General features: G+C 44.4%; 1 protein-coding gene across 5 annotated transcripts in view; it reads right to left on the bottom strand.

The window, feature by feature from the left end:
- The window catches only part of CCNF (cyclin F), a 145,680-nt gene that overhangs the window by 89,594 nt on the left and 38,806 nt on the right, over positions 1-17,280 (bottom strand). For all 5 annotated transcript variants that reach the window (XM_085883861.1, XM_085883856.1, XM_085883860.1 and 2 more), the window contains 4 exons: positions 9,558-9,757; positions 9,363-9,416; positions 3,978-4,082; positions 883-960 (listed from right to left, as the gene is read on the bottom strand). In XM_085883861.1, coding sequence (XP_085739987.1) covers positions 883-960; positions 3,978-4,082; positions 9,363-9,416; positions 9,558-9,757 — 437 coding nt within the window. The remainder of the gene's footprint in view (positions 1-882; positions 961-3,977; positions 4,083-9,362; positions 9,417-9,557; positions 9,758-17,280) is intronic.

The raw sequence follows: 17,280 nt of genomic DNA, 5'->3' as shown, positions 1-17,280 counted from the left end.
AGATGAGTTGACTCAGCCTGTCAACCTTCCCAGGTCAGCAAAAGGAGTACTAACTCACTGGGGTAATAAGCCATTTGAGAATCTTGCATCAGTGGTGACCCATTCAGGACTGTACTCCGTCAAATGAAACTGAATCGGCAGCCCGATGCACCTCACGTCGTGAAAGGAATGGTTATTTTCCTTGCAAAATCGAAGATTCACAAGTATATTGGTTGTTCTGTCTGTCTATCACCTTCAGATCACAATTGTAAACTGATCTTCAGGAAATGGTAGAGTTGGTCATAAACAAGTAGCCTATCAAATTTGAGGTCAAAAGGTCACCATGGGCCAAAGGTCAACAACTGTCGAATTTCTAAAACCAATTTTCATACAATTGACTTTAAATTTGAAGAGGATTTGCACATCAGGTCACTGAATTAAACCGCCAATAATTATAAGGATTTCACAAGTGTCATGCTCTACACGAGAGTTTCAAAACAAGAAAGATGTTTCTTGTTTATTTATTGATAACACCCAGGATAAATTTTACATCCTTCACAGATTGTACAGGGGACCATTTAATTCTGAAAAAAAATCACAATGCCCACGACAAACGAAAATGCTCAAAATACATCCTGGTATCAAAGTCTAAGTAGGAAGATCATTTCAAATGGAAACTAGAATGGGATGCATGAACTGCATTGCATTCAGAGCACATACACAGGACCAGAACATCAATTCCAAGTAATCAATAGCTTCGTGAAAGGAAGGTGGGGGAGTGGGTTCTTACTTTTTCAAACCATACAACATGACATTTTATCAAAGCAATACAACTTGCCGGTTCGCCAATAAAGTATACACATTATTATAAATTTCCTTTATTTTTTTTCCAATATTGCCTACCTGAGCTTCCCAACAGCCAGAAGCAGACAATTCTCGCAACTTTCGTAAGTAGTGAAGGCTTCTCCCAGGATCTCCATGCTGAGACAAAAATAATCATTGTTCAAGCACTTCAACTTTATTGACTGAAGCAAAACTCAACATGCACAATCAGTCAGGTTAGGTATGGGAGCATGCACCAGAGAAGCAAGGCAAGTCCACTGTCCACCGGTACCTCTAGGGGCCTCTGTATGGCTACCACCCTAGCAGATGTCTGGCCCATCCCAATCTCGAGATGCCGATCAACCTGTTGCAACCACAAAGAATGTGGTCGGCCCATTGGCCTCCTCCACTCACAAGGCTCCCTTGCTGAGAGAATCGGGTGAGCAGGATCCGTCAGGAAAACGAGCCACATGTCCATACAACTGACGCTCATGGACTGTACAAGCAACAAATCTCATCTGAGTCTCTCTCAGCAACCGCTTGTTGGACTCAAAGTCTGGCAAGTGATAACCAAGGATTCTCTGAAGATACCAAGGAGTTAAGTCTGTCTCAGATCCTTGGTCAGTGTCTCACATCGGTAGAACAGATCTGGAAGGGCCAAGGACGTAAAGACGTGGACTTTCATCCTCCTGCATATAAATCAACAGCACTACACCCAATGATCCAGTGAATCTATAATTCTCGAAACCTGACCCAGATGTCTAGAGACCTACGATTCACAACATGCAGAGACATGAATATCACTGTCAAGGTAAGTGAATCTCTCCATGACCTCAACATCCTCATCACAAACAGGTACAAGCAGGATAGCAGCATCCAAGATGTCATTGAAAACCTGGATCTTAGTTTTGACCCCCAGGAAACCTGTAATCCTAGCGGCTCCAACTCCTCAATGAGTACCTTGAGGGCCCCCCAATAAAGATATCTAGCATCTCTGCAAAGATGACTGCATCATCTGTGAAATAGAGCTCAGAAATCCTGACATTCCCAAACAATGCACTGCAGCTTGATCTCTCTGACATCCTCCACAGAATCTTGTCCATACAAGCACTGAAAAGTGTGTGGGCCAGTACACATCACTGACGAACTCCAGTAACAACTGTAAATAAGTCAAGGGTGGAACCACCACTACTCACAGCACTCTCAGTACCAGAGTGCGGTTCAGAAATCAAATTCATCAGTTTTGGTGGCACCCCTCAAAGACCAAGAATCCTCCAGAGGGCATCTCGATTCACTCTCTCTATCGAGTGCAGCCTGTGGCTGCTAGTTGCATCATTGGTTGGGACGCGACAATACCACTGATGCAGTGTCCCCCTTACCAGTACACTAGTACTCATTTTGCCGACCTCGGAAGGATGACAGGCTGAGTCATCCTCTTGGTGTATATTAATTCAGCGGCCAACGGGGCTTGAACTCAGGACCTTAGGATCCCAAGCCGCCACCCTAACCACAAAGCCAACACCAGGCTTATCCCTCAATTCACTGAATCAATACTTTGTGGAGATAAACATAGGCTATGAGCAGTCTTGATCAACATAGGCGACTCTCGGCAGCATTAAGTGAGGACCCGAAGAGCAAGTACACGGTCAATCGTTGACCTCGTTGATGTAAAGCCCGACTGCTCTGGGCACAGGTGTTCAAGCAGATGGTGGCGAACCCGATCAAGAATTATCCAAGCAAAGACCTTGCCTGGCACTGAGAGCAGCGTGACCCCTCGGTAGTTGTTACAGTCCTCAATATCACCCTTTCCTTTCCAAAGAGGGAAAACAAGACCACTCTTCCAGTCAGTTGGGATGATGCCTGTGTTCCAAACAGAGCACAACACATGCATGCAACAACATGAGCACAGCATTTCCAGCAGCCTTGAGAAGTTCAACGTAGATGACAGATCCCAGGAGCTTTACAGTCTTTCAACTGGTTCATGGCAGCCCTTGTTTCCACAAATGAAGGAGGTTCACAGTTGATTGGAGGGTCAGCACTAGGGGATGATAACACCCCGGACATCCAACTCAACAGCTGGTGGGGGTCAGCCTGGTCTAGACACTCAAAGTAACCGGCACAGCGGGCCTTCACTTCGGACTCCTCTGTCAAGAGCCCACCACCCTCTGCTCCAACTGCAGTGCACTGAGGGATGGGCTTGGAGGAACGCAATGCACAAATTACTCTGGAAGCAGGATGAGAATCACTTGACCACAGAAGAATCACTCGACACAATGTGCTACCCCTTCAGAGATTTCTCACACATATGCCTCCTTGACTGCACTCGGCACACATGCAGTTTTCCACCTGGACTCCCTCAACGGCTCAGCTCTGCCATTAAACTTGGCCCTGCGACTCTGCTCAATGGAATCCAGTGTCCCTTAGAAGACAAAGTACTTCTTCAGCTGACGGTGGGTTCCAAGACATCCACTGGCAACATTAAGCATGGTTGTCTTGAAGGCTCTCCACAACTCTTCAGGATTCCCCAAAAATAAACAGACCTTCTCCCCCCCTCCCCCGGCTGATCCATCCATTGGGACCATACTCCGTACAGAGCGTTGGTACTGCCTGAGCAGTCCCCTTGGCTATTGGGCACAATACTGGATGGGTCGCCACTCCGACACAGGATACCAGTAAGCTGGCACTCATTTTTGCCGACCTCGGAAGGATGACAGGCAGAGTCAACCCCACCTGATATCAATTCAACAGCCGAGTGGGATTTGAACTCAAGATCCTCGGATCCCAAGCAGCAGACGGGCCTCCAAATAATAAGTAAACACCCATTGTGCAGGTTTGATGGGCCCAATGGCCTCCTTCTGCATTGAAATTCCTTGTAAGAGAACCAATGAAAAATATTAAAGGGTGAGATAACAAATATATATATATATATATATATATATATATATATATATATATATATATATATATATATATATATATATATATATATATATATATATATATATATACATACATATCTAAAGAATTGAGATTTGCAAATACACTCACATATTCACTCTTCCCCACCCCCTGCCATGTGCATATGACATAACTCCTCCACAAAATAGTTGGACAACCAGGCGGAAATCCGCAAAATAGCAAACCCATCCACAAAATAGGCAAAAGATGCAACTCACTCTTGCACTGCACTGCCTCTCCAGATTGAGGAGGGCTGCCGGTATCAATCCATTTGCTGCTGCCTTCTCCAAAGCCCACACCTTGTCATATTTTCGCACTTCACTCTGAAGGGAAGACATAAACTAATGTCAGGAAAGGATACGAGATTTTTTTTAAATTATATCCTCGAAACAAACAAACTGAGATTGTGCCACACAATATTACAGGTCCATTCACATGTGTGTTGCACTAATAGCATGAGATGACAGTTGAGTAAGCAATAACAGCCATTAAGATTGTTCTCACAGGGATCATGAATGTGGGACCGACAAGCTAGTGAAAGTTCAGTTTCACGTTTTACATTTTTTACCAACGACACGTCGCGGGTCTACAAACAAGAGCTCTGCATGGTTGTCATTATTGCTGTTGTGGCTCTTGTTGAGGGTCAATTTTTGAAATGTCCACCCATTGGTCAGACAGTTGTCAGACCGCACCCACATTTGTTGGTCCACCCAACATAGCACCCAGACAAAATATGGTCACCATCTTGGTTTCCTGGTGGGCCCAAGACATCAGGCCGATACGCCTCTGCTAGTTATACACTGCCGGGGTTTGTTGCGTCAGATTTCCGATGTCAGAAAATTGTCTAAGCCACTGCTTGTTTGTTTTTCTTTTTTTTGATGGAACAAATCATCATAGATGAATGTTTGAATTTGATTCAGGAAGACAGACAATAAATATAAACAAAATACAACTGAGTATAAATCCCTGTCCGAGCCTGCAGTCAAAAAAAATTCCATAATACAGGAGATGGACCGATCAATTGCAATCACATGAAACCATGCTTTGGTGCTTGACACCTCTCACGGGACTCCGAAATATGTTTTCCACCTTATTCCCAATCGTGATATCTTCTCAAATACTCTGCATTCGACCTTGTGAAAGTACTCCTTCATGACCCAATCCCAGAAGTTGACATGACTCAGATCGGAGTAAATAAAATAGCAAAGCTTTCACATTCTTCAAATTCTCTTCCTTTCCTTTTAAAATAGGCAATGTGCATGCTAAGTAGCAACCGGTACCTGCCATGACCTTTCCTGGGAAAGTCACATTTCCAACCTCGCCTCAAAAGCCAGTCACCGAGTGGGAATCCTCCGTCGTGCAAAGTCCTCCCTCGGCCCTCTTGAGCTCCTGACCACTTACAAAGCTTTTGTCCGTAGCCTGATGGAGTACTGCTCTCCCTTTTGGGCTGGTGCTCCTGCCTCCCACCTTTCTCGGCTTCACGCTGTCGAAACCAGGGCATTTAAGATCATCGGCATCTCCCGCAATGAAGCTGAGTCTTTGAGCCTCTCACTCAATCACCGCAGATTGGTCGGTGGTCTTTCTGTCTTCTACCGACTCCTCTCCAGCCTTGCCCCCCCTGCTCTCTCTGCGATTTGTCCCCACCACATTTCCACAGGGCGCTCAAGGTCCGCCAACAACCCCCTTCTGGTAAAACTACCAAAATCACGAATCACTGCTCATCTTCACTCTTTCATTCCTCTTTTTTCCCGCCTTTGGAATAAACTTCCTCACTCTATTCTTTCCCATTCTTCCCTCCAGGCTTTCAAAACAGCTGTTCACCACCACCTCTTATCTTCCCCCATCCAAATCCTCGATCTTTTCTACCCCCGATAATCCACCTAAGCCCACTTCCTTCAATTCCCCTGCTTTCCTTCCTGAAAGTCCCTGTAATGTCCATCTTCTCTTCACCATGTTCCCCATCCCATCCCCATCCCTCTCCCTTCCACAGTTCACCTAATGTGTGTTCCCCACTGTTTTGTCCCTTCCACTCCCGCCCCTCTTGCTGTGAGTTGTGTTAGCTCTCATAAGAGCCTCGACAAGGTATACAAAAAAAAAATATAACTTCCTGCATAATTTGTGCATGCTGCATGGGAAACTATTTTGGCTTGCCTTTGGTAAAACGCTCGGGGGTGGGGGGAGTTAAAATTGGTAACATTCTCTTTTGGCAGAATTAACAATTTCGACCAGGGGCATGGCAGACTTTTTTCTAAATTTTTAGGATTTTCCAGTATAGTCCTGGCTCTGGGGGTTTTTTGTGTACATCTCTCTTGTACAGCAAAACTTGGTATTTTCCTGTTCCATATATTGAGACACTCAGAAAAAGTTTGGGTAACACTTCCAGATCAAGTGCATTTTCCCTGTACAGCCCAATATGTGATTATGCCTTGACACCAATGGACCAAAATGGCAAAAGTCAGGTTTCATGGACGAACTCACAAGTCGACAGCATTAGATTCAAATGTTACATTTATTTATCATGTTCGAACATAGCTAACATAATTTTTGCATGGTTCAATACAATAAACCTGGTTTTTATGCAAAAATGCCTTACTTAGCATATTTTTTCTCCAAAAATCACTCAGTTTGAAAGTTGCTCAAACTTCGATCACCTCTCATGCACCCAATTTTGTTGATAGAGTAACCATAATTGGCCAAAAGTTTCCTTATTAAGTCTCTTGATCACTCCATGATTCATATTCTCCAACTCCATGCCATCTCCAACTCCAGGTCGTACCCACAGCTCCTCTCGGTTATATTGAAGAAACACAGGCATGTGGTGAAGCAGGGCAACAATTACGTTGGTATCATTGAAGATGACAACACACACTTTGTATCCTTCCTTGATTGCTTTGATGACTATAGCTGTAGTCTTCCAATTTGAGGTGGGTCTCCAACTCTTTGATCAACAGGCTCTTTCCTGGTTTTGGCATCACCTGTTAATCATCAAACAACACGGGGGAGGGTACAACATGATATTTTAACAGGTTCTCAGTTGTGAGTCCACGCTCACGAGCAATTTCAATGTTTCTCTCTGCAATATTCCTTTCCTTCCCAGTCTTCTTGATCGTCTTCTCTGGCTTTTTCGGATGGTTTTCATTGTTTTCAAGTTTGCACGGTGAATGGTGTCACTGATTCGTGTAGTTTTCTCGAGAAACCTCTCTTTCCTGAATGTCAGGTACTTTTCTTTTCCATTTGTGAAGGCATTAAGCATGTCATTTCTGATGTCTTTGGACATGACTTCTTTTGTCACAAAGTTTTGCAGTGTTGGGGAAGTGCCTAGAGACAAAGGAGACCCCTTCTCCTCGATGAATCTCATCATTTCCTGAATATGTGACTCTCTGCGGTCCATTGTGGCTTGGCATGATTCATGGTGGCTGTAAGTCTCATGCATCCTCTCAATCACATCTGGGTATTGGCGATGTAGGTTCTTTACTGCCATCATTTCATGGCAAATTAAGTTCCACTGAGCCACATACTGCTTTTGCTTGGCATGCCAAATGACTCCATCACTGCACTTGGACAAAAGGTTTATGCTCTGCTCTAATTTCTGGTCTCCTCCGACTGCTGTGAATCGGCCAGGTTTGTCTTTGATCAAAAATTTCCTCTTGTAAAGTTCTCATATACACTGATGGTGCTGTCTCAGGCAGGCGTCGCATGTCTTCTAGGTACAGAGAACACCATCGCATGTAATTGGTGGAATCAAATGCCGCAAACAAGTTCAAAGTACGTTGGATAGCATCCAGATGACGTTCCCACATCCCCTCACGATCAGCTCTCAAAAGGTCACGAACAATGGCCATCATATCAAGGAACTGAGCCCAGAACTTGAAGTTTTCATTGACATCAAACCGTGTTTTGATGAAGCTGTTCAGATCTTTTACAAGCGTTTTTGATGCATCAGCAAACTGTACCATGTACCTCTGACTATCGGTGATGCTTTTCTTCGACAGCAGACTTGAGGTTCATCAGGATGGCAAGCTCAGATGCATATGGCTCGACGCCTTTCTCAGTGAAGAATTCTTTATACACGAGACGTTCAAAAGCTTCAGCAAGCAGCTGCATTGCCTCAAGACAGTGGCTGTTGTGTCCTCCATTTAGAACAGAATTCTCAATGACAGTTGGACCAAAAACACCAGCCAGCAACCATATGTTGTCAGCACCACTTCCACCCAGGAGTTTGCCAATACATTCCAAAGTAGTCTTCACGAAGTGAAATGTTCCAAGGCATGGGACAAGAGTCTGGAATTCCTCTGGTCTGATCAGCAATATTTCCCGAACGATGCAATAAACACCTTCGTCGCAATAGATTGGTATCTCATTTTGGGTCAGCTGAGAGGCAATTTCCATAAAATCCTTCATAGCGGTGCGTATGCCATATTTGACTCGATTAAATTTAGAAAGGCAATATTCATCGTGCTCCTTGCTGAGATTCAGACACAAAGATAAAGCTGAACTTTTAGTGAAATTTAGCATGTCCCTATACTGCTGTCTTCACCAGAACTGTTTGGCAGCTGTTTTGAAATTATGCAAATTAGTTCCACTCCAATGAGGCTAATAATGGTGCCAACGAATTATTTGGCATCAAAAACCTATGCATAGACACCAAAATCAACTTCCTATCACACTTATTTTTGAAGTTAGAACCCTTTGACCAAATTTGGTTAAAGCGGCGTTTTGGGAGTAGGGATGACTTCTGTTTACATTTGACGCTACTGTCACTATATACTGCCCGAAAGCATGAATATGAATCATGGAGTGATCAAGAGACTTAATAAGGAAACTTTTGGCAAATTATGGTTACTCCATCTTCAAAATTGGGTGTATGAGAGGTGATTAAAGTTTGAGCAACTTTCAAACTGAAAGTGATTTTTGGAGAAAAAAAACACGCTAAATAAGGCATTTTTTGCATAAAAACCAGGCTTATTGTAATGAACCATGCAAAAATTATGTTAGCTATGTTCAAACATGATAAATAAATGTAACATTTGAATCTAATGCTGTCTACTTGCGAGTTATTCCATGAAACCTGACTTTTGCCATTTTGGTCCATTGGCGTCAAGGCATAATCACATATTGGGCTGTACAGGGAAAATGCACTTGATCTGGAAGTGTTACCCAAACCTTTTCTGAGGGTCTCAATATATAGAACAGGAAAATACCAAGTTTTGCTGTACAAGAGAGATGTACACGAAACCCCTCCCCCCCACCCCGAGCCTATACTATTATAGGAAAATACTTTCTCATTTTTCCAGGACTTTCAAGGTCTGTGCAAACCATGAAAGGGGTTTCCTTTAAACACCATTTTCTAAAAATGCATCCATCATTTAAAGCGAGAGAGTCCTGTATTTCAAAACCAAATGCTTTTTGTTCATTTACCTCAAGGAAACTTTGATTTCACCAAACATTTTTGGACCAGTTTAGCCAAATCTTCCAACAAATGGTAACAGTTTAAACCCTGCATGGGTCAAACTATTTTCATCCCCGAGTTTAGTACTCATGCAGAAGAAAGAATACCATACAAATAATGCTTATGCAAGAACAGTTTGAATCAAAATACTCACATCAAGAAAGCCAAGAACTTTTGCAAGGCAGAAGAGCACAATGGTCGAATTAACCTGGAAAATAAATGTGGTCATAAACATGTCTATTTGCAGTCTCAAATATCTTTGATCATTTCACACCGATCAAAATGCTCAAAAGAATGGAAGAACGAATTACTAAACCAATGAATTATCTTCTCTGATTAGGACTCTTACCCCATCAGATTGGGAGCCAGATTGTAGACAACGAAACACGAAAGCCTTGCAGCAACCACCCCCGGGGGACCAGGGTGGTCTAATGAAGAGCCAGGAAAAAGGAGTACTTGTGCCTGAGGTGGCTTGCCGTTCTGCCCGGAGGAGGTAGGCCGTAGCCCAGGTACCATTCAGCTCTGGTCGACTCTCCTCCTCTAATGACACTGCCCGAAGAAGGCAAAACGATGACTCAATGAGGACAGTTGGGGGGGGGGGGATAGAGAGCTAAATAGAGAAAAATAAATGGAAGGTGAGGATGGGGTAGGAAAGAGATAGTTAGGGTAAAATATATGAAAGGATTTGGAGTAAAAGAGAAAGGACCTTGGGTGAAAGAGTGGAGGAAAGCAAAGAAGGGGCATACATAATGCATAATTGGATGAGGGGGTAGGGGTTGGTTTAAAAGTGCCATTTTGCAGTTTTCGATGCCCCCTTCAAATAAATAAAGTACAAAAATGATGGAAGATCTGATATGGTGGTAAACAGCTGTCTTGAAGACCTGGAGGGAAGAATGACATTGAAGAGAATGTGGAAGTTGGTTCTGCAGGTGGGGGGGGGGGAGGAAAAGATCAACAAATAAGTGGGAGTGAGTAGTGAGCCTGGATTTAGGTAGTTTCACCAGAAGGGGTTGATGGTGCACCATGTGTGCCCTGCAGAAACCTGGGGGGGGGGGGGGAACTTCCAGAAAGAGCAAAGGGTGCAAGACCAGAAAGGGGGCAGTAGAAGACAAAGAGACCACTGACCTGTCTGTGATGGGAAAAGTGATGGACCGATACTCAGCTGAATCAAGGCAGATTCCAATAATTTTGAAGGCCGCGATTTCCACTTTATAAAGCTGAGAGAGAGAGAGATGAGGCAGGAGAGCCAGCCCAGAGGGGAAAGCAATACTCCATCAAGCTGTCGATGAATATCTTGCAGATGGATAGCAGTTCAGGCATGCCAAGGACGAACTTTGTACGATGAAAGATGCCCAGTCAGCAACCGGGTTTGGGGGCCAGTTTTGAAATGTGGTTTGCCCATGAAGAATCATGGCTGATTGTGAGACCCAAGAGTTTGAAAGACTGAACTTCCTCAAGAGGATTGTTAAGAAAGTCGATGGGGGAGGGTTGTCAGATAGTACTTTTGAAGAGAGACAGTGAGAGTGTGACATTTGTCAGAAGTGAAAGACATATTCAGTGTTTGACCATCTTGTGATTTATTTTTTCAAGGTCTGAAGAGAGTGAAGATGCTGTAACCTGCCTGTCTGAAGGATGGGGGATGTCACAGCACAAGGTGGAGTCATCAGCAAATAGATAAAGATAATTTTCCAGTCAGAGAGATCATTGATGAAGATCAGGACTTGGAATTGGCCCAGAACACTGCCTTGAAGCACTCCAGCCTTGACAGGGAGAGGAGATGAAAGGATTCTGTTGAATGCCAAACGCTGGCCACGAGAGTAGAGGAAGTAAGCCATGTGTGGTTGGCCTTGTACAGAGTACAGGAGCAGTTGCGTATGACAGGGTAGGGTGGCTACAGAGAGGGTTGGTGTGGAGTTGGCCTTGAATGCCATAGGCAGAGAGTTTGGACAGCAAGGCAGGATGCCAGACTGTATCTAAAGCACAATATATGTCTAGAGTGATGGCCTGATCTCATGTCTGACATTGGGGTCTCTATGAATTGTTGGGTGAATAGAAGCAGCATGTACAAGGTGGAATGATGTAGTCTAAAACAAAATTGGTGATCTGAGATGAGGTTGTTGGAGTTGAGGAAAGATTTCATATCAACTGCAATGGTCGATCCCATGACCTTGCTGAGTCGAAGCAAGCTGATAGGTCTGTAGTGAAGAGGAACTGTTTTTGCACCTTTTTAATGTAATGCAGTGATGTTGGAAGATTTCCAAGCAGATGTAAGATGACCTTGCACAAACAAAAGGTGGAAAAGGGCAGAAGATGGAAAAGAGAAGCAGAGAAGGTTTTTAGGACACGCGAGCTGATGCCGCCTGGTCCAGTTTCAGTCAGTCGAAGGTTGAATGGACCTTCTCTACCTTTTCAGGTGCAAAAGACAGAGTACAGGAGCAGTTGCATATGACAGGGTAGGGTGGCTACAGAGAGGGGTTGGGGACACAAAATTTGGAAGCAAACAGAGAATTGAAGCATTCAGCCTTCTCACAAGTGGAAGGCTTTTTCTTCTCAAGTGGAATCATTTGAAGTGAGGGAAGGGGTGGAGGTGAGCATACACCAGAGATAGGCTTTACAAGGAGAGACGTACCAACACCCAGCCAATTAGCATGCGATAACTGAAATCACCACATACGAGGGAGAGAGTTGGGATGAGTGGTTAAAAGTTGATCCTTGTTGTGAGAGAGAAAAGAGAAGAGGAGAAGAGAGATATGTAGGGTCATACAAAGTCCCACTACCTCTTCTGTGCAACTTTATTACTGAAACAAGGAAAACACAAGCGCTATAAATGGAAACTATGAACACAAGAGAGTGGTTTTGTCTTAAGCCAAAGTATCCTTTTACCCCATGCAAAGGTTCATGTGTCAATTCAGACAGTATGTGCACAAATAATTTTTTGAGCACAGAATAATATGTCGCCAGATTTGGTGTGACATTTGACATTGCATTGCTGGAGTATCCTGCAAAAACACATCGTGTACAGCCTCCTTCAGTTTTTCTGTTGATGTATACTGCAATACAAAAAATCATCAAAAGAGGTAATAAACCAATGCCAAAAATCACGGCACAATATATTACGCTGCTCGGGGGTAGCGGGACTTTGTACACACCCTGTAGATGGAGTCGTCAATGTTGGGAGAACGGTACAACACACAGACAAACATGATGTGGGAGTGGAGGGGAAGTCGCAGCTAGAGGTATTCCTGGGGTTTGGGGATGTAAGAGCAGTACACGGAGAGTGAGAAATGGGGTTTTTGATGTATGTACCGTGGAACTCTGCCACCAGGACAGGGTTCAATTCAATCAAACCGAAGGAGACAATTGCCAGGGAGACACACGAAAGAATCAGGGACACCGCCCTGTGGGAGGAAGGATTCCATTAAACAGATTATGTCTGGTTTCTGTGGTTTTTGAGAAATTTGAGAGAATAGTAGGGTTATAGCCCTATAGTAGCTTTTAAAGAATGTCAAGGTAATCTTCAAAGATGGCACAAAATTGCCACTTTTTATGCCCTAAGATAAGATCAAAGAATTTTTTAAAAGAATAATAAAAATCAGGTTCGCACAGCATGTTCAAGTGCATCAAGGATGACAGAGATATGGCATAGAACCTTTTTTTTACTGGGGTACCGTTTCACATGTTCGTGGTCCCACCGAGTACCACTGTACCAAAATTCACCTAAAATAGTGTTTATTTGCGATACAGATACGACAATGGGGAGTTAAACAATACTAACAATTCACAACTATAACATTGAGCAATCTGATCTGAACAAAATAATGATACAGTAAGTACCTATTTGATTGTGTAAAATGTCCAGTCAATGGGATGGTTGAGCTTGCTTCTTGCTCACAAGCAGGTCGATGCCAGGCTTTGTTTTGGATAAAGCGCACCGAACATCATGTTCAACATCCAGTAGGGATCTTTGTTAACCTCCGCCATCGAAGATGGACGGAGGTTACTGTTTTCACCCCTGTCTGTTTGTTTGTTTGTTACTTACGAAATCTTTAGATTTCGTAAGTATATTGATCACTTCCGTTTCTGTTTGTTTGTTTGTGTGTTTGTTTGTTTCTTTGTTTGTAGGTACGATACTTGAGAACGGAAGAAGCTACCAATGTCAAATTGCACCACGTGATTCAGGAGGGTGATGGCTAGCGCTGATTAGATTTTGGTCAAAATCGGTCAAAGGTCAACGTCACAGTGAGGTCAAACATAATTCCGTAAATTAATTTGGAGAAATGGAGTATTTTTGCTTCGCTCGACGTTACGAGTTCGTTTTAACTTCAATTTTAATTTTGTCTTCGGTTTTTGCATTCGCTTAGGACGCTTAAAACTCGGTTGTCGAAATTCTGGTAAAAATCGGATGTTTTTTAGACGTTTTAAGATTGTATAAAAAATATTTCACTCGACGCGTCACGGGTCGTCCCATGATTCAGTGCGCTCGAGCAGACGAGTCGTTGTCACGTTAAGGTTTTCCGTGTGCGCCGACGGTGTTTTCGATAAAGATGGTGTTTAAAAGTCATTCTTATCCCAATAAAGGTTATTGTCGCATGCCTGACTCGCTGAGCCGTCAGATTATGTAAAGATTGTTGGTGGATGGCCGAATATTACGGTTTTGTGACTTTGATAAAATAATATTGAATAATTGCGTGGAGAAATGGAGATTTTTTCTTCGCTCGACATTACGAGTTCGTTTTAACTTCGATTTTAATTTTGTCTTCGATTTTTGCGATCGCTTAGGACGCTTAAAACTCGGTTGTCGAAATTCTGGTAAAAATCGGATGTTTTATTTATTGTTCCATTATATTGTCACCCTCATAACAAAAATCCCTGTCATTTTTTCCAGTTTTTGAGATTTTCCGCCGAAGTCATCAATAGCCATGACGTAATCATAATGAGTAACAAGATTTGTGTTTCATTTAGCTTCCATTAACAACTCTGTGCACAAGAAATCGTGAATAAATATTCGGTGATGAAGAATTGCTGCAGTTTTTTGTTTTTCTCAAAACTGGAAAAAAATGACTTTTGTTATGTTATGAGGGTAACAATATTCAGAACATGGTTGTGTGTAGCAATTGTGCTGGCGACAAGGCTGTGCTGCTGCTGCAGTGCCACCTGTAAGTTGGTTTACATTATTTTAGCAAACACTTTACATAAAAATAGCAAGTGAATTGTCCAAACCTCTCTTCCCCACTCTCCCCCAACACCACAGAGCCTTTTCTCCTCCTCATCCGCCCCCCTCCCCATTCTGCAATCCCCCACACTCTTTCAACAACCCTCCTTCCCTCCCCCCCCTCATCCCTTGTCCTATCCTCCCCCTCCACTCCCACCCCCTGCACCCAAAGCCTCCTCGCCTCCCTCTTCATTAACAGTGTGGACCTCAAATATCCGGGGCCTTCACTCAAACCTTTCAGATCTTTCCATACAAGTTGCCAGTAACAAACCAGACATAATCTGCCGAACAGAAACTTTTCTCCCCCAAGACATGTCTGACTCCCAAGTATCTCTCCCTGGTTACTCCCTCCTCCGGTATGACAGACCTGAGCCTCTTCCTGGTGGAGGAGTTGCTCTCTTCATCAAAGACTCGATTCCTCACTCTCCATTCACTGCCCTCACTCCCCCACACCCCCAGGAATACCTCTGGCTACGGCTTCCCCTCCACTCCCACCTCATGTTTATATGTGTACTGTACCGTCCAGCTAACAGTGATGACTCCATCTACACGTCACAATCCGAAAACATGGACCAACTTCTATCTTCTCATCCAAACTCTCTCTTCCTCAAATGTGGCGACTTCAATTGTCATCATGCCAGTTGGCTCGGTGTGGGTACCTCTCTCACCTGTCATGGCACTTCAGCAAAAGCTTTCTGTGACTCACTCAATCGGTCAACTTCCCTACCCGGATCTCAACCAATGGTACTCCATCTCTTCTGGATCTGATTTTGACAAATTTCCCTGACAATATCCACTGCTCTTCCTCTGCTCCAATCGGTTCTTCTGACCACGTCCTTGTCAAAGTGGACATCTCTCTGGCTGTTATCATAAAACCACCTCACCACCGTAGAGTCTGGAATTTCACTCAAGCCGACTGGCAGGGTCTACAAGCAGCCATCAAACTTATGGACTGGTCTCCTATCGCTACTTTCTCCAACATCAACTCATCCTGGGGATTATTTCAAAGAAACTTCCTCTCCCTCATGCAGAGATTTATCCCCTCTCGTCTTCAGTTGTCCTACCCTTCCTCCCGCCCTTGGTTCACTGAAGCTTGTGGCGAGGCAGTTGTCCTGAAACAACTTGCCTTTGCCTCATGGAAAGCAAACCCAACTGAGGGTAATCTCAGTTCCTTCCATAAAGCTCGGAACAAGTGTGTATCTACCCTCAGGAGAGCCAGAAAACAACATCTTTTGAAGATCGTCTGAACTCTCAAACCTCTCTCCCTCCTCAAAATCCTGGTGGCATCTAAACAAATCTGTTTCTGGTGTATGTTCCCCTCCATCCCCTCCCTTACTTCAAATGGCCGCACTGCTGATAATGCACGTGAAAAAGCTGAATGCCTAAACCCGGTGTTTGCAGATAAATATTGTGTCCAAAACCCATTGCTTTCTCCACCCAACTTACCCAGTCACACCCAACTGTCCCTGGACTCTGTGTACTTTTCTCCTGACAAGGTGGAGAGCTTGCTGTCAAACCTCGACTCAGATTCTGCAACCAGACGGCATCAGCCCACGTGTCCTAAAAACCTGCTCTTCTGCTCTTGCTCACCCTCTCTCTGTTCTATTCACCCTCTCATTTGCTCAAGGTCATCTGCCATCTGCTTGGAAATCAGCAACATTACTGCCCTGCATAAAAAAAGGTGCAAAAACAGATCCTTGCAACTACAGACCAATCAGCCTTCTCCCAATCATCAGCAAGGTTATGGAATCCATCATCGCTTCAGACATTAAATCCTTCCTCTTCTCCAATGGCTTGATTTCTGATCATCAATTTGGTTTCAGACCAGGTTACTCTACCCTGGATATGCTGCTTCTGCTCTCCCAACAATGGATGGAGGTCCTCAATGCCAGACAGGAAATCCGAGCCGTATCCCTAGACATGTTGCGTACTTTCGATTCGGTCTGGCACCCTGCCCTGCTCACCAAACTCTCTTCTGATGGTATCCAAGGCCATCTCCACTCATGGCTCGCAGACTTCCTCTCCTGTCGTAGTCAACGTGTGGCCCTCAATGGAGTTCTTTCATCCCTCTCTTCTTGTCCAGGCTGGAGTTCCTCAAGGAAGCGTTCCAGGCCCTGTTCTTTTTCTGCTTTTGATCAATGATCTCTCCAACTCTCTGGAAAATCCTCTTTATCTCTTTGCCGATGACTCCACCCTCTGTCATCTCTCAGACCGGCAAGTTGCAGCTTCTTTGCTCATTGCAGATCTGCATAAAATCACAAACCGGTCCAACACGTGGAACATGTCTTTCAATCCGGACAAATCTCACACTCTCACTATGTCTCTTCGAAAGGACCGTTTAGACCCCCCCCCCCACCATCCACTTTCTTAACAATCCTCTGGAAGAAGTCCTTTCTTTCAAGCTTCTGGGTCTCACTATCTGCCATGTCCTTTCCTGGGAAAGCCACATTTCAAACCTCGCCTCCAAAGCCAGTCGCCGACTGGGAATCCTCCGTCGTGCAAAGTCCTTCCTCGGCCCACCTGAGCTCCTGACCACTTACAAAGCTTTCGTCCGCAGCCTGATGGAGTGCTGCTCTCCCCTCTGGGCTGGTGCTCCTGCCTCCCACCTTTCTCGGCTTCACGCTGTGGAAACCAAGGCATTTCGGATCATTGGCATCTCCCGCAATGAGGCTGAGTCTTTGGTCCTCTCACTCTCTCACCGCAGGCTGGTTGGTGGTCTTTCTCTCTTCCACCATCTCCTCTCCAGCCTACCCCCCCCCCCGCCTTCCCGCTCTCTCTCTGCGATTTGTCCCCACCACATTTCCGCAGGGCGCTCAAGGTCTGCCAACAACCCCCTTCTGGTAAAAATACCAAAATCACG

This window comes from Eptatretus burgeri, chromosome 6 (genome assembly GCF_056783735.1).
Source record: "Eptatretus burgeri isolate ZD-2024b chromosome 6, Ebu_testis_v1, whole genome shotgun sequence".
Taxonomy (NCBI): Eukaryota; Metazoa; Chordata; class Myxini; order Myxiniformes; family Myxinidae; genus Eptatretus; species Eptatretus burgeri.
This window is presented reverse-complemented; position numbering and strand designations above follow the sequence as displayed.